The sequence below is a fragment of the Opisthocomus hoazin genome, chromosome 2, assembly GCF_030867145.1.
Source record: "Opisthocomus hoazin isolate bOpiHoa1 chromosome 2, bOpiHoa1.hap1, whole genome shotgun sequence".
In the NCBI taxonomy this organism is placed as follows: domain Eukaryota; kingdom Metazoa; phylum Chordata; class Aves; order Opisthocomiformes; family Opisthocomidae; genus Opisthocomus; species Opisthocomus hoazin.
Genome location: NC_134415.1, coordinates 131,558,853 through 131,579,452, shown reverse-complemented (window position 1 = coordinate 131,579,452; position 20,600 = coordinate 131,558,853). Strand labels below are relative to the sequence as shown.

Here is a 20,600-nt window from a genome sequence, read left to right as displayed (position 1 = left end):
CATTAGAAAGATGTGTCTCATGTTGAAGACAGAGAAGCAGTGGGATAAACTGTCTGAAGAGGGGTGGAGTCTTCATGACTGGAAGTCACCATCCCTGGAAGTATTTAAAAGATATGTAGACGTGGCTTTTAGGGATATAGTTTAGTAGTGGACTTGGCAGTGTTAGATTAATGCTTGGACTCAATGTTCTTAAGGGTCTCTTCCAACCTAAGTGATTCTACGATTTTAAGTCTTTAGGGCCTCACATGCCTTTTGGATGGCATTAGAAAGACTTCGTCCTTCTATGGAGCAGAGAACCAGACTAGATACTCTCTTAAGGTCCCTCCAGAATCATCTGCTGGCCAGCCCTGAAGTGCAGATGCTAGAGGCTTCATTTACATGTTAGCTCTCAGTCTTACTTATAGAGGTGGGATGCTGCAATAGGCATAACATAGCAAGGGGAAAAAAAACCCACGGTGATTTTGGAGGTATCTTTTCAAAAGGGGTGTTGTGTGTTCATCTCTGGCATGCTGCGAGCACTGGGTGTTCAGATGGTCATTGCTGTTCTGTTGATCATGAAAGCGCAACACGACAGCAGCCCTAATCAACCTCTCTCTCTTTTCCATCGCGCACCAGGCATCTTCATTTCTTGGTTTCAATGCCAGCCACACAGGGCAAGGTCCATCCCATGACCTTCAGCTATCTGGAAGGTCAGTATCTTGCCTAAGCAAGTCACCTTGGGCATCCTTCCTCAGCAGGTCAGAGGTCAGAGACCAGCACACCCAGAGGGCATCTCAGCCTCTGGCTCCAACACCTTACTTCATGATGAGACCTACAACCTTCTCTGGAGGAGCTGAGTTCTCTTTCCTGATGACTCAGGGAGCCCAGGTGACTTGCTTATATCTAAGATACTAAAATTAAGTTAGATAAGCATCACTCGAGGAAACTAGCACCTGCCTGGCTGACTTGCAAGACAGTGATTCAGTGGTGCCAGTAGGCACATAGGACTGGTTGCAAACAGCATTTACATACCAGGCTGGGTATAAACGGTTCCAACATCCATCTTGAAGGAGCCTACTAAAGTCCCACTGCGCAGGAGGTTTTTTGAATGGATCACCTGGAAATGGAGAGGGGAAAACAAGTCAGACTTCTTTCCATGCCCTGGAAGCCATGAGGCTCTTTGCAGTGGTGTTCAATGTCAGACAGGGAAGGAGATGGTGCATTTTCCACGGTCTGTATAAGGACAGTAAGAGGCGCGGTGGGGTTGGCAGCTCTTGCTTAGCAGTCTTGCAAGCAAGTGTATGCTTGGATTGAATGCCAATCTGTGCATGGGATAGATATGAATACTCCTAATTAGCGTGCTTCGGTCAGCGAGTCTGCAAATCTTGTTGATCACCCTCCTGCATGGCTGTGGGGAGGGCTGCAGTCTCTGCTTTGCTCTCAGGATCTGCATTCCTGAATTTCCACAGTAGCCCTGCCAGTCTCATGCCCAGGAAACCATCTGGCACACTCAGGAAAGTCTTTCTTCTCCCCAAAATCCTAAACGCTTCCCAAGACAGGTTTATTTCTGCCTGGCTCCAAAGCACCAGAGATCATCCATGGAGAGAGATCGCGAATGCAGGAGTGGAGCTGTGTGGCCCCAGCAATGAAGGTCAGCAATTGGGGATCTGCAAAAGAGCTGAGGCTCTTAGGACCGAGCACCTTGGCTCCTGTTGGAGGTTTTGCATCAAGATCTTAAATCCATCCCCAGTGCATACGTAGAACGGGCTAATTTCTTCCAAATCCCCAGGAGAAGGACAACACAACCATGCTCACTTACAGACAGCTTGATGATCTTGTCGAACATGACATCTGGGGGGACGTGGAAATCAAAGACGAAGTACTGAAAGAGAAAGAATGTTTGTGAAGGTGGGAGACCCAGGGTGGGCTCCTTTTGGGTTGAAAGGCAGTATGATGGTGCAACGCTCCAGCTGGAGAATCTGCGGCTGCCTGGAGGAGCATGCTGCCGCACATGTCACAGGCGGAATACATCCACTCGAGCCCCAGCACTGACAGCCTCCGCAGTCTGGGGAACAGGAAGGAAGCACTAACTTCTTAGGAAAACTGAGAAGAATTTAGCACAGATCAAGTGAGTGCACTTTTTACCATTTTTGCAAAATACCCGAGGGCAAAGGCTTCATTTCTCCTTCTGCGTGGTTTGAGATTTCATCTTATTCTGACAAGAGGTGACAGAAGAAAAAAAGAAACAAACCACCAAGTGACAAGAAATCACATTTAATTGACTAACTGCATTGTAGACCCTGAGGAGCAGGTAGCCGTGAGCATCACCGGAGGACAGACCCACCTCATTGTAGTAAGGGCAATTCGTCGATTCCTTCATGGACGTGTATTTCTTTTCCTCTCCAACCTCCACGCAGACCACAGGGTCCATGTTGAGCCCAACCAGCTGCCGGGCCTCGATGATGGTGATGCTGACCTGGGGAGAGGGATTCACACATCTTCACCTCCTGAGATCAGCATCAGATGCCGCTCGCTACCTTAATCCCTGTCCACCCATCTCCCCTTTCTTGAGGCATTTTCAGTGTGGTGGTGGCAGCCCTGGGCTCTGCTTGTCACACCAAAGACACTGAGCTTCTCGGACAAGCCAGAGCAAGCTGCAACGCCGTTTGGGATGAAGGAGACCCCGGACATCCCTGTTGCTTCAGCCCCAGAGCATGGGTGGCTTCACACAAGGTGTAAAGTCAAATGTATTTAGCCAAGCTGTGGGAGGGAGGCTTAGTTGGTGAGACCCTGGCTGGCGTCCCTTGCTTCTGCTAGAAAACACAAGGGGATGAGGACTGTAGGTCCCTTCCAAACAAAATATTCTATTCTATGCTTTATTCTTTCTTCAGTATTCTCCACCACTTCGTGGTTCAACCATCCTATATGCATGCATACACACATGCAATTTTACTTAATTAAATTAATGATAGCTAGAGAAGGTATGTGTAAATTAACTCATCTCTTAAGCTTCAAGGTAGCCACTCCTGTACGTGATATATGAAAAATAAACTACTTAAAACAGAATATGAGCAAATCATCCAGATGAAACATTTGCATGTATTTATGGCACAGAAGTTTGTTATTCACAATTCAATCCACCTTGTGACATTAAATTAATGTCAGGTATTAAAATCATATCTAAATTCCTTCCTTGCAATATTAAATGTATATTAGGAATTCCTGCTTAGATTATACCTAAATTTCTTAAATAAAAACCAAGGTGTAATTCCATGTAGGGAACAAATCTTTTCAGTTCCAAGCAGCCATTTTTCTAGAGTCATCTCAGTAACATCTATCATAAGGTGGTGGCAGGACAGGTAACCTCCAGGTTTCAAAGCATAGTGAATTTGGGTATCCTTTAAGTTTGTTTGTTTTTTTTTTTTTTCTTTTAATAACATGAACTTTCAGTCCGGGCTACCTTGAAGCTTAACAGATGAGTTAATTTACACATGCCTTCTCCAACTATCATATTAATCATTTTTGTAACTTGAACTCAGCTTTCTCTTAAGTCATCTAATGGTGGATAATAGAAACCTATTAAAAATTCAGCTATTGTCTTTGTGGGTAATTCTGGTGAAATTTCATTTTGGTAACATATTAAAGGCTTGACTTTCAATCTCTTTAAAAGAGTCTCAGGTTCCAGTCAAAAAAAAAAAAAAAAAAGAAAAAAACACAAGATGTTGCTGGGATGCTGTGATAATTTAAGCTGAAATATTCTCTTCTGTTCTAACGTGCTCCCAAAAGGCAGCCGACAGAGGGTAGCTGAGCCCTCCGAGGAAGGGAGCGAGGCCGCCTGGCATTTACCATTGCCCAAAAGACCCAGTGCAGAAGATCTGAGGTGCAAATGCACCTGGAAGATAAAGTCCTTTCCTCTCATTCTCAGATGTTCCACAAAAGCCAGTTGCCAAAGGAAGGCACATATAAGGAGGTCGACCAGGCAAGTACCTTATTCGTGAACCAGCCTAGTGCTGAAAAATCCTCCAGAAATTAGCCGTTCTCCATTAACACCACCCTTGTGATCCTCCTGTTTCCTGTGGCCAAATAACTGGACCTTGTGTTCCTTCTGCCTCTTGGTTCTAATTTGTTTTGCACCTTCCCCCTCCTCTTTATGTTCTTTATGTTCTCCCCTCTTGAACCCAGCACACTCATTCCCTGTAAGCCTCACGATTTTGTCCGCAGTGGATGCTGCAAATGTTCTGCAATAAATCTCTAACAAAAAATCATTATTTGCATTGTTCCGAGATATCCCCAGGAACGTGTTGCTGTGCTGAGAGGTGAGGACATAAAGCTAAATTGCTGCTGAGTCAGCACGACTTGCAAAAATGAGAAGAGGAGCAAACTTATGAATCAGGCTGGCACCAGCTAGTAAAAGAAGAGGGAGCATCATGGATTATCTGAGCCTTGGGAAACTAAATGTGTGGTTCTTCTGACTCTAGATAAAGTAGTAGGACAAGGGGTGATGGTTTTAAACTGAAAGAGGGGAGATTCAGACTGGATCTAAAGAAGAAATTGTTTATGATGAGGGTGGTGAAACACTGGCCCAGGTTGCCCAGAAATGTGGTCAATGCCCCATCCCTGGAAACATTCAAAGTCAGGTCGGATGGGCTCTAAGCACCCTGATCTGGTTGGAGATGTCCTTGCCCATGGCAGGGGGTCAGACTGTGTGGCCTTGAAAGGTCCCTTCCCACCCAAATCAGGTTGTGATTCTATCTGAGGAAATCCAGTCAGCAACCTACTGCCAGCCAGGGCTCACCGAGCTTGAATACTAAACATCATACTGAAAGCTCTTGGGAAGTAAGAGGACTGTATAGGAGGTAGCCTGTTTCAGTCACAGATTAATCTGGGCTTTCTGGGCTTCACCTGATGAAGAGCAAAACAAGCTAATTACTTCATCTCGAGCTTGTCACTCAACCGTTTAAATAGCAGCTCTTGGGAAGTCGTGCTTTGTGACTACAGTACCTTGAAACCCAACACAAACTTGTTCCCTGCAAAACGGTTCCCCCACCCCCTGAGTTGTCACCCTCGTGAGCTGAGTTTGGGGACACAGCGTTGTCACCTACCTGGTAATCCATTGGCCTCCCAGCACTCGGCTCCATTTTGATGTCAGGCTTGGACCTTTGGAGGGGCAGAAGAAACCCTCAGTCAAACCACAGATGGGCTTGCTTCAAGCTATGACAGGGCATTTGCAGGGTCACCCCTCTAAGCTCCTGACCTCTTTTAATCTGAGGAATGTAAACCCCGGGGGCTGTGAAACCCCACCGAACATCCGTGCTCTTTGTAGCATGTTGGGTATTTAAAAAAAAACTCTGTCTGCATGGGGCGATGTGGTTTCCAACATACCCCACCCGGACACAGGGTTGTGGGGTGCCTGCTAGCGTGCCCTCATCTCCTGGCTTGCACAAGCTCACATCTGGACCTCACCTCTTATTCGAGACATTGGTGGTAACAGCAGTGACAGAGGCCAAGGAGATGGTGTCTGGCTCCAGTCCACATCCCAGTCTCATGGCTTTTCGGTCCAGGTCTTCTGCCTCCAAAACAGCAGGTTCATCTGCATAAAGGAGACAAAAGAATGTCAGTTATTGTTTCCACTCGGTGAATAATTAAAGGTGAAGAGTAAGGTAACCAATACGTCCTATCAACCTCACCTGATAACACAAGGAACAATGGTCACCAGTTCAGGTCACAGACAACCTGGTCTATAAAGGGATTAAAATTGGTATTGCCTCCTATGACGCATTGCTCTGCCTGGGCAACATGCCTGTATATGGTTTTGTGAAAGCAAAAACAAAACACAAAATGACAAACACCCCAGACTTCAAGGGGAGAAAGAGCTGCAACTCTTGCTCGAATGCTCTAGCTACCAGAAAAGCAGTTGCAAAGACAACCATCCGTCTAGTTATGGGATACATAGGTCTGAAAAAACAGGAGAAAGGGGTCATTTCCCAAGGAGAAAAAATGCTGCAGGGAAAGTCAAGACCCCAGATCCCACTTGGGAAACAGATGCTCCTGGGAAACGGGTTCTCTGTCTCTTCACCAACCTGGGCAAGCTCGTAGCTTGCTCCAGGAGACCAGCATGCTCCAGGAGACCAGAAATCAGGTTTTTCACTGTAGTCTGGCCTGGTTTTCTGAGATACTGTAGGCTTCAGCTGAAGAGAGTGAGGTCTAGGCTAGGTGTTAGGAAAAGCTTTCCATCAGGGTGGAGAGAGACACAGTGCTGCACGTTGGGTGGGGAAAAAGTGTCCTCATTCTCACTGGGAGTTTCTGAGATTGAACCAGAGTCACACCAGCCAGGAAGGACATAAACAGTGTTGATCCTGCCACGTGCAAGTGGGCGGGCAAGCTCATACCTTCCCAGATTGATTTTGGGCGATTCAGTGGGTTTGTTTGACCTGAGTCTGTATGGGATTACATAAGGAGAGCAGACCATGGCACAAGAGGGGTGATGGCTTGGCCAACAAGGAGTTCCCCTCCACATTCTGGGGGCTCTGGGAAAAGGCTTTTGCAGCCATAGAACTTGTGCTAGCATCTCCATCACCTACATGCTGACGCTTGACCCTTGGGAAGCGCAACAAGAACTGCAGCGTGTAGTCTGACAGGAGAAATTCAATGCATGTCACCCTTCAGTCACAGGGTGCAACACATCCCACCACCAGCTGACCAGACCAAGGGTAGGAATCACGACCAAGACAGCACTGAAGCCGAGAGATGAGGCTGGGGTTAATACAGTAGAGCCCTGGTGAGGTGTGAAAGCCAGAGGTACGTGGATGGCTGGGGAAGAAGCGATTGCCATGGTAATACCAGCTGCCAGGGAGTGTGGGATTGGAGAGGGAAGGTGGAAGAAGGAGCCCCATGGCTGTGCAGCACTGCCCACACCAAGCAATATAGCAGCTGTGTTGCAACCATTCCCCAACTATGGGTAAATCCCCATCTGTGAAGGCACTCTGCTGTGTTCCTGCACACCTTGTTCCTGTCTTTGCATCCCAGCTGCTTTCCCCACAGCCTTGTGTGAAGCTTTAATCACGAGATGAACGCCCAGGCACTGGGGAGAGATGGAGGCCACCCAGGTTCCAATGCCATTCCTTCCCACGGGCTGCCAGTGCCTCTACCTACACTGGTGTCCCAAGCCAAATCCCCCTTTTCCTATCCTGAAACCTAGCAGAAAAACAGTGGAGATCTGCCCAGAAACGCTATCTAAAGCAACACTTGGTCCTTGCCCACAAACATGCATTCCCCCATTTCTTTGCCGTTGAAACCCAATCCCTTGGTCTGAATGGCAACAACAACGAATTTCCGATCGCTGGCCCTCTTGTGCGTTTCCAGAATGGCATCTGATTTCAGCCCCGCCACGGTGCCGAGTCCGGGGCACAGGCAGCCCTGCAGCAGCTGCACCCAGCAAGGGCTAAATCCTGCTTTGCGTTGTCACATTTGCAAATCATCCCTAAAAATTAAGCTGGAAGCTGCCTGCATGACACCCGGGTGTTGCCCCAGTTGCACAAGGTGGGTGACATCTCGCCAAGCCTTCAGCGGGAGCCTCTCTCCATCCATTCCTGCCCCTCTCCCCAGGTCTCCTCCCAAGAACCCAAAGGTCCCTGTCTAACCCCCAAGTTACTGATGCGCTGTGCCCGACGTGAGCCACTTTGGGGACAGACTTTCTAGCAGGGCCTGTAGCAACTGGACGAGGAGTAATGGTTTTAAACTAGAAGAAGGGACATTTATACTGGATCTAAGGAAGAAATTGTTTATGCTGAGGGTGGTGAGACCCTGGCCCAGGTTGCCCAGAGAGGTGGGAGATGCCCCATCCCTGGAAACATTCAAGGCCAGGTTAGACGGGGCTCTGAGCACCCTGATCTGGTTGGAGATGTCCCTGCCCATGGCAGGGGGTTGGACTGAATGGCCTGGAAAGGTCCCTTCCCACCCAAACCAGGCTGTGATTTGATGGGGTCTCCCAGGTGCTTTCCTGGGATGTGGAGGACAGCCAAAAAGCAGCAGTGGAGCAGGGAACAACCTCCTCCCAGGTACAACATACCTTGCTTCCGATGGTCATCCTTTGACGGACGCGTCTTGCCAAGCTTCATGGCTGAAAAAACTCCCTTCCCGGCTCTGGAAGAAGAAGAGGGAGAAAAAAAAAAACAAACCAAAAGCCATCAATTACTGTATTTTCAGTCTGTTTTCTGGAACTTAAAGGTTGGAAGAGCAGCCTTCCACAGCTCAAAAGCAAAAGAGGAAACACCAGCTGAAAGACTTAGCAGGGGCTGCTGCAAACATGCCACAGGGCAGACTCAAGATCGCAGCTAAACGCACTGCCTTGGAGTCTTGGGTCTCTTTTTTTTGTTTTTTTTTTTTTTTTCCACAGAGAATGCCACAATTTGGGATAAAACACAAGGCTGGAGCACAGCATGCCCATCCCTCCCATCTCCGCTGCTGGCCCCGCTGCGCCCAGACTTCTCATCTCTCCTGACCAGTTTCTGCAGTTGCTCCCCAGGGCGGTTACCTAAAACCATTTACGAAAAATCAAAGTGTCCCACCACCTTGCTGTGAAAAATCAATAACCTCTCTGGCTAGCAAACCTGTGCAGATCCCATTTTTTTTCCGCAGCCCGTTGCAGCAACGTGATTTTTCCCCCTCCAGCGTGGTGAGCACCAGCACCAGGTCAGTCTGAGCTCCCTGTCTGCAGTCTGGCCTGGGGTCAAATCACAGAATCACAGAATAGTAGGGGTTGGAAGGGACCTCTGTGGGTCATCTAGTCCAACCCCCCTGCCGAAGCAGGGTCACCTACAGCAGGCTGCACAGGATCTTGTCCAGGCGGGTCTTGAATATCTCCAGAGAAGGAGACTCCACAACCTCCCTGGGCAGCCTGTTCCAGTGCTCTGTCACCCTCAGAGGGAAGAAGTTCTTCCTCATGTTCAGACGGAACTTCCTGTGCCTCAGTTTGTGCCCATTGCCCCTTGTCCTGTCACTGGGCACCACAGAAAAGAGCTTGGCCCCATCCTCCTGACACCCACCCTTCAGATATTTGTAGGCATTTATAAGGTCCCCTCGCAGCCTTCTCTTCTCCAGGCTGAACAAGCCCAGTTCCCTCAACCTCTCCTCGTAGTGGAGATGCTCCAGTCCCCTCACCATCCTTGTAGCCCTCCGCTGGACTCTCTCCAGTAGCTCTTCATCCTTCTTGAACTGGGGAGCAAATCCACTCAGGGAAGTTTGGGTTGAGTTGGCTGATAAAACAGTAGCTTGCAAACAGCTTGCCAGTTGCTATCTAAAAATACCCGTCATTTCAAGGCGAGTTTAAGACGTTTAACTCCTGGCTCCGAATGCTTCGGTGGGGCTAGGGCTGTCGCTCCGGCTCAGAAATCAGCCCACGCAAGCACAAGTGCCTTGACAGTCTGGGCACGTTACCTGGTGTTTGTTACAAACACGCACAGCAGATTTACCAAACGCTGTATTTGTGTATACGACAGGATTTCTGCACGGCAACCTGGATTGCTCTCCAATGCAGATCCAGCAACAGGGCAGAGATTGTTAAACACAATTAGAGCCCTGCAGGTATTTTCAGGAGACCGTTCCCTGGTATTTGGAGGCAAGCCCACGCTGCTGTTGCAATGAGGTGGGAGGTTCTGAGCTACCCTGGTGAAAGCCAAAGAGTCTGGATGTAAAGTGGATTTTTAGCCTGAAGATTCAGCTGAAAACCTCAGCAGAAAAAAACTCCGTAGCATCTGTAAACCTGAAACCAGCACAAAGCATAAGTCAGACCGTGTGATAACTCTGTTCTGATATTCAAGAGCAAACAGCTGGAGAAGAGACTTGAAGGCAATGACCTGTGACTGTTCCAAGAGCAGAAAGTGGCAAATATGAAGGGGAATTTTTTGTTGTTGTTGGAAAATTCCCATTACCTGAAAGTGCTGCTCTTTGCAGAAACCTTGCAGGTTTAATGGGCATGTTCTTGGGCCAGCTTGCAAGCAAGGGGGAACCTCGCCTCCAGCCTGGAGCTCACCTCCAGCCTGGAGCTCACCTGCAAGCTCTCTACCAGGGCTCAGCACCAGCCCTGGACGCAGCAGGATTGGGACGTGCTGCCCACGAGCCAGGTGACAGCCATGATGCTGCAGGATCGCCCGGCCTCAGCTTTGATGACATCTGCCCAGGGCCAAAGGATGAAGTTGCACCCTATTTTTTTTTTTTCAAGCCAAAGAAGTCCTGGCGTTGTAGCCAGCCTGATGCATTCGTTGTCTTAAATAACGACTGGAAGTTTTCAGGTTGCTGACAGACCTAGAGTAAACGGGAAGAAAAATAAGAATAGGAGGATAACTTCTTCACCAAGGGAGGGGGGAATTCAGCTGGGACAGAAGGCCAGCATTAGATAGAGGAATTATTTATAGCTGAGGTTTTATTGGGACTAAAGCAATGCTTGGGCCTCAGGGCAGTCTCTGCTAACTGTGATTAATTCACAGGATCCTCAGTGAAAGGGCAGTTTCTCAAAGGATAGAAGGAAGAAAGATGAGGGCGAGGTTTCCATAGCTGTAATCCTGCCAGGAAACATCTACCTCGAGGTGCTACAGGGGAAGTAACAATTTTAAGCTATTTGCAAACTCATTTTTTCATGAACAGATGCTGTAACAGCTCAGGCTGTGAAATTCTGCTCCGAGACCGCTCTCCACCACTGAGTTTCCTTCCAGCAGCTGCGGGAAACCCAGCAAACACGGTGGCCCCTTGAGAAGACAACACACCTCCACGGTCGGTTACACTACCTTCTTTCCAATTAATTCCTTAAAAATGAAGGGAAAAAAAAAAAAAATCCCACCAGCCCCAGAGCTGGAATGCAGGCAGTTTTCTTGTGGATGGTTAGAGACAAAATCACTGCATCTATCCCAGGAGTTTCTGAGGTTCCTTGGGAAGGAAAACAAAGCTGAAGAGCAACTGGTGCTGGAGCCAGTACGACTCTGCAGGGAAGACACTGACAGTGCTGGTCCTGTACCAAGACCCAAAATAAGAAGGTCCTTGCTTGGGCAGTGAGGACACGCTGGGTCCTGGTTAGCAAAGCCTCTGATGCCACTATCAGTAAAAGGATGAAGCTGGTTTTGGGCCACGTGGAACAAGACTGGGATTAAGGACCTGGTCCAAGGAACTTGCACTGAGCCCCCTCCCAGCAGCACCAGTCCAACCCAGCTCCTTCCAGAGGGATGCACATGGGAGCCAGCGTCACCCCCATCCCCTCCCTGAGCGATGACCCCTCGCTGCCAGCTGACCCTCAGAAAAAGTCCTGGGGACATCAGTGGCAGGAACCTCTCGTGTGTCCCCAGTGACAGTTTTACTGCAGAAGAGGTCCCAGAAGTAGGAAATAACCTGACAGCCTCAAGCATATCCACGAGACTAGCCTGGGCTCTAGCTGGTTCGGAGAGCAGAGTCCACAGGGCACAAGGTCCTTCGGTGGCATAAAACTTCAGGTGCTGTCCCCATGCCCTCATCCCAGCCACACCTCCCTGCCGCTCTCCACAGCCCCAGTTACAACCTCTGGTACTGCCTCCTTCCTTCACCACTGCCCTTACTGGTATTATTGCGGTGGTCTGGAGTCCCAGGGAGGCAAATATCTAGGAAACAATGGAGTCTGGAGGTCACCAAGAAGAAAAAAAAAAAGAATAGAAGAAAAAATAAAAACAGTGGATTTTGGTGGATTTTGGCAGCATACTTGGTATGCGCTGAGGAGAAGGGAAGAAGCAGTGAAGGACGAGGAAGGAGCCCTCCCAGATGCTTTGGAGGCAGATGTCCAGTGGCTCACTCTCGTCCCCCAAGCTCCTTCCCAAGCCCCTTCTGCCACCTTTTGCAAACCAGGAGAGCACTGTCACATCCTACAAACCTCCCCCTTCCCATCCCTTGGGGGTGCTACCTTCACCCGCCGGCTGTCCAGGACTTGCCTTCCCCCAGGAGGAGATGCTGGAAGAGCTCAGCCGAGACAGGAGAGCGGCCAGCGGCACGTCTAGGGTGGTGCATCCATCCTGGCGCCGAGGGCCGAGCCCCACGTGCAGGTCGGTACCGAGCAGGGATGGAGACCCTGGCCAAGCCTCCTCTCCAGACACAGCAGGGTCTTTGCAGCATTAAACAAGGGTTGTGCCAACACCTCCGCTGCTCCTAACAGGCATCCGACGGTGCAGATGGGAAGCTGCTGCTGGCAGCGAGCTGACACCGTCCCCACATGAATAATACATGAGGACCCGAGAACCTGAGATGCCAACACAGGCTGCGTGGTGGCACCCAGAGCCCCCGCTTTGCCAAAGCCTGGGTTTAGCTTGGTTTCCTAAAAAAATGAGACGCTGGAGAGGATGCTGCTACCCGCTCACCTGCTCCCCTCCAAACCAGATGCTGGCCCACTGCAACCCAATTTGGCAGCACGGTCAAAACTGGGGTCCTGCAGATTGGGGGCGGGGGAGTGAATTTCGGCACAAAACTGGGAGGAGTGGTAGATACACCAGAAGGCTGTGCTGCCATTCAGTGTGACCTGGACAGGCTGGAAAGCTGGGCAGAGAGGAACCTGATGAGGTTCAACAAGGGCAAGGGCAGGGTCCTGCACCTGGGGAGGAACAACCCCATGTATCAGTACAGGCTTGGGGTGGACCTGCTGGAGAGCGGCTGTGCAGAGAGGGACGTGGGTGTCCTGGTGGATGACAGGTTAACCATGAGCCAGCAGCGTGCCCTGGCTGCCAAGAAGGCCAATGGAATCCTGGAATGCATTAGGAGGAGTGTGGCAAACAGGTCGAAGGAGATTCTCCTTCCCCTCTACTCTGCCCTGGGGAGGCCCCATCTGCAGTGCTGTGTCCAGTGCTGGGCTCCCCAGTTCAAGAAAGATGAGGAGCTACTGGAGAGAGCCCAGCGGAGGGCTGCGAGGATGAGGAGGGGACTGGAGCTTCTCTCCTACAAGGAAAGGCTGAGGGAGCTGGGCTTGTTCAGCCTGAAGAAGAGAAGGCTGAGAGAGGACCTTATAAATGCTTACAAATATCTGCAGGGTGGGGGTCAGGAGGACGGGGCCAGACTCTTTGCAGTGGTGCCCAGCGACAGGACAAGGGGCAACGGGCACAAACTGAAGCCTGGGAAGTTCCAGCTGAACCCGAGGAAGAACTTCTTCCCTCTGAGGGTGACGGAGCCCTGGCCCAGGCTGCCCAGGGAGGCAGTGGAGTCTCCCTCTCTGGAGATATTCAAGACCCCCCTGGCCACGGTGCTGTGCCCCCTGCTCTGGGTGACCCTGCTTGGGCAGGGGGTTGGGCTGGGTGACCCACAGAGGTCCCTTTCAACCCCAAACATTGTGTGATTCTCTTATTCTGTGAATAGTTCGCCTCTGTTGCCAAAGAAGGACAGGTCTCCGAGCAAGCTTAAACCTGCATTAGACATCAGAGTATCCACCCAGCCTCCCACGGCACTCTCCTCTTGGATTTTCTGGTGTCTAATATGGGAATGAGCAGATGAATTGTATTCAGTTGATGGTGAAGCAGATATCCTCCATCTAGTTTGCTGTTCCCAGAAGCACTTGGCTTTGCGCTTTAGAGTTTCACCCATGTGATTCTTCAGGAGGAAAGCACAGAGGGACAGACAGATTTTGAGTCATGGGCAGGGAAGTGGAAGCAGTCTCTCTCCTGGGAAGCTTCTAGTTAAAGATCCGGTTGCAGGTTACTGGTTAATTATTCATGGCTAAAAAGGACACTTTAATCATTGCTTTTTACTGGGGAGTTGGGAGCCAGGAACAAGGTTTCCACGGTTCGTTTCTTTGCAGGAATTATGCGTGTCAGGCGGGTGCTGCCTCCATCGCCCCTGTGCTAACAAAGCTTCCAGTTGTCCCACCTGTACTGGGGACAGACCCAACTGCCAGCCCCATGGGACCACCCTGCGCACACCGCCCTCGAGCCCGGGGAAGACCCCAACCCTCAGACCCTGTCTGCCTCTCGCCCCTCCCCACGCAGCCAGACTGGGGAGGGGAGCCAGCAAGGACCAGGCTGCTCGGTGCAGGAAGATCTCTTCCCATCTTTTCTTGAGTCTACCCTCTCCTTGCTGACTGCTTGAAGACATTTCTCTCCTTTCCCCACTCATCTCTGCCTCCTCGCTTTACACCATGAATTAGGAGGGTCCATCAGTAAGATACTGTGTAAACTGGTCCTTAAGCTTCAGTGCAATAAATATGAGCCAGAAGAGACCTCACTGACTGGAAAGTGCCCTGTGGTGGCTGCAGGGATTGTCCCCTGGACGGCAGGAGATTAGCTTACGCTCACAGGAGACTCAAGATTAAAATTCAGCAGATCTGAGGAAGCTGCTGTTGGAAGAAAGCTCAAACACAGGCTGGTCTGGCATCAATGCAAGCAGCTGGGGTTGAAAGGAAGGCAGGAGCCGAAGAAACTCATCTATGTGGATGGTGTGGCAGCCTGACCTGTGAGCACAGGAGCTAAAGTTTGTGCCAAGTCCCATTTTCCCAGCCCTCTGCTGATGACCTGCACCTAGACCCTCTCCCACCCCAAGCCTTGGCCAGGCTGTCCATGCCCAAGCTGGGAAAATCTGCCCCCAGCCAGGACCCATCCATACCTGATGGGAGCCAGGCTTCTCTTGAGATATCGCAGTTCCCTTCCAGTGCTACCATGGACCACTCCAAGCCTCTTTCACATTTTTTTTGGCTATAGATAAATATTCCCTGCAGGCTCTGAGGCCTCAGGACACACATCCAAGAGACCCAAGCTCCTCCATGGCTGACAGGCTCAGCTTTAGAGAGAGGGAGAGCACACCATGTACCGGGTCAGCTGCAACAGGAGCTAGGAAAGCTGGAAACAAGAAGGAGGAGAAGGAGCAGCGAGAGCAAACCTACTTGTGCTCCTTCGTCTTCTCTTTGCCTTTGCTGGAGCCGGTGGCCAAGCATCAAGGGAACAAAAGGCAAAAAAGCTTCAGTGCACTTCAAGTGCTTCAAATCAGACCATAACTTCAGAAGAGGCTGCTCTTCCTTTTGCAGCTTGCCTGCTCCTCACGAGTCCTCCAAGTGCCCCCTCCCTGGGCTGTGGTCACAGGCAACCTTCCTCATCAGGGCTGACCCCAACTCCCCCCGTCCTGCCCACATCTGTGATTTAGGCATGTGGCATCTCTCTGTTGCCCTCAGCTAGGCTAGGGGGCTTGGAGGAACCACAACTCCCAGCACGAGGACCTGGAGGTGATGGACACTCACTAGGTGCCTGTATGGGACCAGTAAAGCCCCTACAGCTGTGCACGCACCCATGTGAGTGGGTACCTGCACAGACCGGAGATACCACTGGGACAGGAGACAAGGCTGCTTCTACTTTTTGGTAGAGGTGAGTGGTCTTCCTTATCCTCCCGCAAAGGCGTATTCATACCCTCCCTCCAGCAAGGGCCCAGCTGGAGGAGATGGGCTGGAGCTGGGTGTCCTCACCCCTGCCCAGACTGACCCTGCATCCTCCTGCCCTGACACCACACAGAATCACCGACTCCTCACCTGCCCGTTTTGCTTTTCAGATGCCTGCTCTGTCTCTGCTCTCTGGCTTTTTGAACCTGCTTCCCTTCTCTCACGGCTCCTGCTTTTCTCTGTTTGGGTCCTGCCTCCCTGTTTTCCTCCCCAGTCACTACTTCTTCCCTGGCTAATCTCCCCAATTATGCATCAGCAAAGTGGGGAGGAGAAAGCAATTAACCAGCTCTAGAAAGTAATTAGGAGGGCTGGTTTTTAATTACAGCTTGCTACTCCACCCCATGGCCATGTCTGTGCTGAGGGCATGAGACAGGAGGAGGATGGCTGCAGAGCAGGGACCTCCAGCTCCCTGTACACTGATCTGCTGGAAAACCACCCAGAAAAACCATTTTTGTTTACTGCGTTGCTGGATGGGTTTCTAGAGACATGCAGTCCAGAAGACCAGCTCCAGCACAAGACAGGAGGCAGGACCCAGCGCTGGGTGGGAGTCTGGGAAGAGCAGAGGGTCCTCCAGTTCATGGGCAGGGATCAGCTTGGAGCCTGGGCTGGAAAACGGCCAAGGAAATCCATCCAGAAGCTGCTTCTGAAACAAGCAGTCCTGCTCTTTCCCTGCACCGACACTTGCTCTGAGAGCAAACCAGCAGAAATTATTCCCTTGCCAGCTGAGCTTGTCACGGGAGCAAGAAAACACCAGTGCCAGCAGCTCAGCTGGTTCATCTGCATTGTAAAAGCTGCCCTGTTGCCCCTGCCCAGTGCGGGGAGAGGTTTTAAATCACTCCATGCTTTCTCCTGCAGCTCATGCGTGTGGTCCGAGCTCCCTGCAAAGCCACGGCTCGTCACCACCTCACCCCGAGCATGGCTGGTTTGGCTGGCTCTGAAGGCACAAGCCCTCTGCGTGGCTGTAGGGACCAGCAGCTGCATCTCCCCGAGCAACTCACTGGTGCAAGACCCTTCCCCACTGCAACTGGGCTGGAAACCTCTTGCTCCCCACCAGTGCCCATCCAAACTGCCCTGGGAGTGCCAGAGCGTCTGGTCCCTCCCATGCCAGGATGGGGAGCAGCATCCTTTGGGGGGGTGGGACAGGGCAGTGCCTGCTCCTGCATCCTTCCCCTTTTCACTTCGCTGGTGTAAATGTGTCCTGGACAAGGGATGCAAGAAAGTAGCTTTGGCTGCCCTCCTGCTCTGAGCATCTCCCTCCTCCGGCAACTCTGCTCTCCTGGCTCCCAGTGCAGCAATGCATGGTGCTGTGGGTCCTGGTCACTCGGATCTTCAGTGCCTAGGTGAACGAGCTGATTGCACTAGGTGGGAGGTCCACAGAGCCTTCCCCAAGGGGCTGGTGGAGCAGCTAACACCAGATTAACCCTTTCTCCCTCCCCTCCTTTATCCCTCGCCCCTCTTTCCCTCCAACCTTCACTGCAAAAGGTGCCTCTCTGACTGCAGACAGCCACGGGTTGGGCTCTGGGTGCCAGAAAAGGGCACAGATTTCCTATTAGTGGCACCACCAAAGAATTCTCATCTTACACCTTCAAACAACTTGGTCTTAAGCACTCTCACTAGCACAGATGGACTTGAGGTCCTGCCCTGCAGCCATTTCAGGGGGATGCAGTAACGCTGCTGAGAAGGGCTGGAGCTGGGAAGTGAGCCTGGGCTCAAGCAGGGGTGGAGGGGGTCAGGGTACCTGAATGGTAACACGAGGTGTCTTTTCTCTTTCCCCTTAGCCTTAGCTCTGCAATCACAAAGAGCAATTCATTCAGACACAATTCGTCCTGCTGCAGGGACAAAAACCCTTGCCCACCTTCTCCCCTCAAAACCCCCATGAGCAACATGCACCAAGCAATCACCGAGACCCAACTTGCAAGCATGCCAGAGGGAGATCTTGCTGCAAAGGGGATTCCTAACCCTCTGGCATCCAGGGAACTGGGTGCAGAGGTAGTGTCAGTACTGGTGGTGCTGGGATGAGAAGGGAGAAGTGAGCCTGCACAAACAAGTTAGAACAACGGATGGAAGAAGAGCATGGATGGATAAATCATATGACACTGGGCTGGCTGGTGTTATACATAGATGGGTGGACAGATAATATCACAGGAAGATGGATGCGTGGGTAGATGGAATGGCACTGGTGTGAACAAACAGATAGAGAGACCTGTATTGGGATGGATGGATGGATGGATGGATGGATGGATGGATGGGATGGATGGATGGATGGATGGATGGATGGATGGATGGATGGATGGATGGATGGATGGATGGACGGACAGACGGATGGATGAATGACTGGATGGATGGATGGATGGATGGATGGATGGACGGACAGACGGATGGATGAATGAATGGATGGATGGATGGATGGATGGATGGATGGATGGATGGACGGACGGGTGGGTGGATGGATGGATGGATGGATGAATGGATGGTCAGAATTTCAGTGATGGATGGAAAGAAATGCAATGAGATGCATGGATGCATAGGGCTGTACTGAGATGGACTGATGGACAGATGGACAGATTGGTGGATGGTGAGAACTGCATTGGGATGAATGGACGGATGGATGGATGGATAGCTAGGCAGACAGACAAATACTATCCTCAAAGCTCCTTTGGAAGGCTCCTGAACAGAAGGAAGCATGTCCCTGGTGGGCACAGGGGAAAGTAGACCAAGTACAAAGAAGCCCTGCTCTTTGGGGAGGAGGGGATGGAGTGAACATGAGAAAGCTCTTCCTCCCATGAAGGAGGGGGCAGGAAGCAGTTAGGACATTTCCCTGGGTCCAAACACCATGCAGGGATTGGTACGCCAACACGCATGTCACATGCATGCACACAGCATGTCCGCAGGGCCTGAGCGAAGCAGGGCTACCATGCCCAGTACCTGGGATCTTCAGGGTCTTCGCTGTTTGGAAGAGACACAGCCAGGAGGATGAATGTGAGGAAGAAACAAACCCACCCAAACAGATGTACCCCACCCCCATGACCCATGGCACCTGGCCAGGACAGGGGAAGGGGCTGACGGCTGCCACCACCTCGTGGGAGGATCCTCCTGGGCTGATCCCGAGAAGCTTCATTCAGTGCTTTGCACTCCAGAGGGCAAGGTCCCACTCTGGCCTTGGCCAGCTCGGTGTGGTGAGGTGCAGAGGAGACATTGTCCTACAGCTCCTTGCCACCACCAAGTCCTGCTTGCCAGTGGCAGGACAGCTGTCTTCTGCAGGTTTCTTCTGCATCTTCTCCACCTCCCCCCAGATAATGAGCAGCAGCAATGGAGAACAGACTTGCAGGGATGGATTGGACTGGGATCATTGTCCTGGACTCACCCATGCCAGCTAAATTTACTTATACAGTTGTATTCTTATCCACTGTGCCTTTGGGAGCCCACTAGCACTACAGATGGTGTGATCATCATCATATTTTGTCGGATTTGGCTGTAGATGGACCACAGGACCTGCCTCTCCTTTGCAATGTGACATGGAGGAGGTTTGTAGGTGTGGCTGGGTCCCACAGAAAGCTCCTGGAACACAGGGCTCATGTGCTACCATACAGCTCTTCCTCCCTTGCAGGCTTCAGCCCCATCTTCCAGCACTCACATGTGCTGTCCTGCTCTTGCAGAGATGCAGTGCTGTGATGCTGGTGCGTGAACCACTGGCTTCACCCAGGTCTGGACTACATACCCGGCTCTCCTGGCTTAAGATTTGGGAATTAATTTGAAATAAGGAAGGTTGGGAGCTCAAACCAGACTGGGCTGTACCCCAGATATCCTGGGTGTTTTTATGCCTGGACATTCACGTATTCATGGGAAGTGCAGTGACTGGGATGGGTTGGGATGAGAACAACCGCCACCCACCCCCCCCCAAAAAAAAAAAAAGCCAAGATCCCACCAGTCATGACATTTTGGTACCTTGCTACTGACTTGTATCCATCGTTAAACTTAATCCTGAGTGAGGCACCGAAGAGAAAGAGAGAGAGAAAAAAAATAATACCAGAGTCAGGCTTCTGAAAGCAACCCACCAGCAGCAAGGGAAGCATGGACCTGGTGAGTGCAGGGACATCCTTTCCAGGGATGGGTGGTGGTGTGTCCAAGCCACAGCTCCCTGCCACAGGGTGCTCCAAGACAGATGATGGCTGGTAACTTCAGTTGTGTGCACCCAGGCTAGGGTGCTCCACTCACAGTGTCCCTAGGAATAAGCTGGCTGGTGACAGGATCAGAACTTCTGGCACAGGGCATAAGAGATGCCACCACCCCAGCAGCCGGCATCACCCGTTGCTCCTGCTAGACCTGGAAGATCTCCTACACTGGAACAGTTTTGGGTCAATCTAGATCACAGGTGCTAACAGAAATATCCAACGCTGCTGGAGGCTCTGTCTTGGGACTTGGAGCAGCACCCAGGCCATTGCTTTGAACACCTTTTCCTAGCCCTTTTCCTGCTTTTCAGGGTCCTCTGGATGCATTTTTTTCTCAGCAGTTTAATGAAGGGTTGCAAAAAGGACAGGGGCTGATAGTTTTTGGGAGATCATTTCACTTTGCTCAGGGTGAAAAGGACCTTGTTGCTTGCCTGGTTATGCTGATGGAGGCAATGGTCTAGTGTGTGACACCCCTAAGATGTGTGCCCAAATGCCACACCTGAGTTAGCAATTTTGGACCCTCCTTTTGTACTTGGACACAGAGGCTATGAACCTGTCTACACTAGTCTTCTACGACAGCCAAGGATGGAGAACACACACATCCAAAGGCTGAGTCAGATCCTATGTGCATAACCATCCCCTCGGAGGTTCCTCCTTCCTTGACTATAGGGGCAAACTAGGAAGGTTGGGATCATAGCAGGAAGCCTTGCTGAGCTTCCTAGGGCCAAGCAGTATGGTGCTGGGATGCACCTCACAGCACTACCTAATTTCTACCTCTCCATAGCCACAGCAACTCTGGAAAGCCACCGTGAGCAGCAATAGTGCCAAGAAAATGTGTTTGCACTGTTGACCAGCCCAAACTGACCAGGGAGGTGCCCAGGCCTGGCAGAAGCAGGGAGTCCTGCCTCTCCCAGCCTCCTGCCATGGGTATTTTCATCACCAAGTTCAACTCCAGTGCTTGGCAATGACCCCAGCTTTGGAGCAAGTGACCTGCAGGGTTAATTAGTGGCAGGCGGAGGTCTGAACCCAGTCAGACA

The 20,600-nt window shown here is 51.1% G+C and overlaps 1 protein-coding gene across 6 annotated transcripts in view; it reads right to left on the bottom strand.

Annotated features, from left to right (window-relative positions):
* OTOF (otoferlin) overlaps positions 1 to 20,600 on the bottom strand; it is a 130,558-nt gene that overhangs the window by 50,984 nt on the left and 58,974 nt on the right. For 4 of the 6 annotated variants that reach the window (XM_075415111.1, XM_075415112.1, XM_075415114.1 and 1 more), the window contains 10 exons: positions 19,340 to 19,375; positions 18,320 to 18,340; positions 17,133 to 17,180; positions 14,849 to 14,878; positions 8,048 to 8,121; positions 5,443 to 5,569; positions 5,082 to 5,136; positions 2,324 to 2,455; positions 1,799 to 1,861; positions 1,012 to 1,096 (listed from right to left, as the gene is read on the bottom strand). In XM_075415111.1, the coding sequence (XP_075271226.1) occupies positions 1,012 to 1,096; positions 1,799 to 1,861; positions 2,324 to 2,455; positions 5,082 to 5,136; positions 5,443 to 5,569; positions 8,048 to 8,121; positions 14,849 to 14,878; positions 17,133 to 17,180; positions 18,320 to 18,340; positions 19,340 to 19,375 (671 nt within the window). The remainder of the gene's footprint in view (positions 1 to 1,011; positions 1,097 to 1,798; positions 1,862 to 2,323; positions 2,456 to 5,081; positions 5,137 to 5,442; positions 5,570 to 8,047; positions 8,122 to 14,848; positions 14,879 to 17,132; positions 17,181 to 18,319; positions 18,341 to 19,339; positions 19,376 to 20,600) is intronic. The other 2 variants (XM_075415116.1, XM_075415117.1) reach the window with 1 other exon arrangement.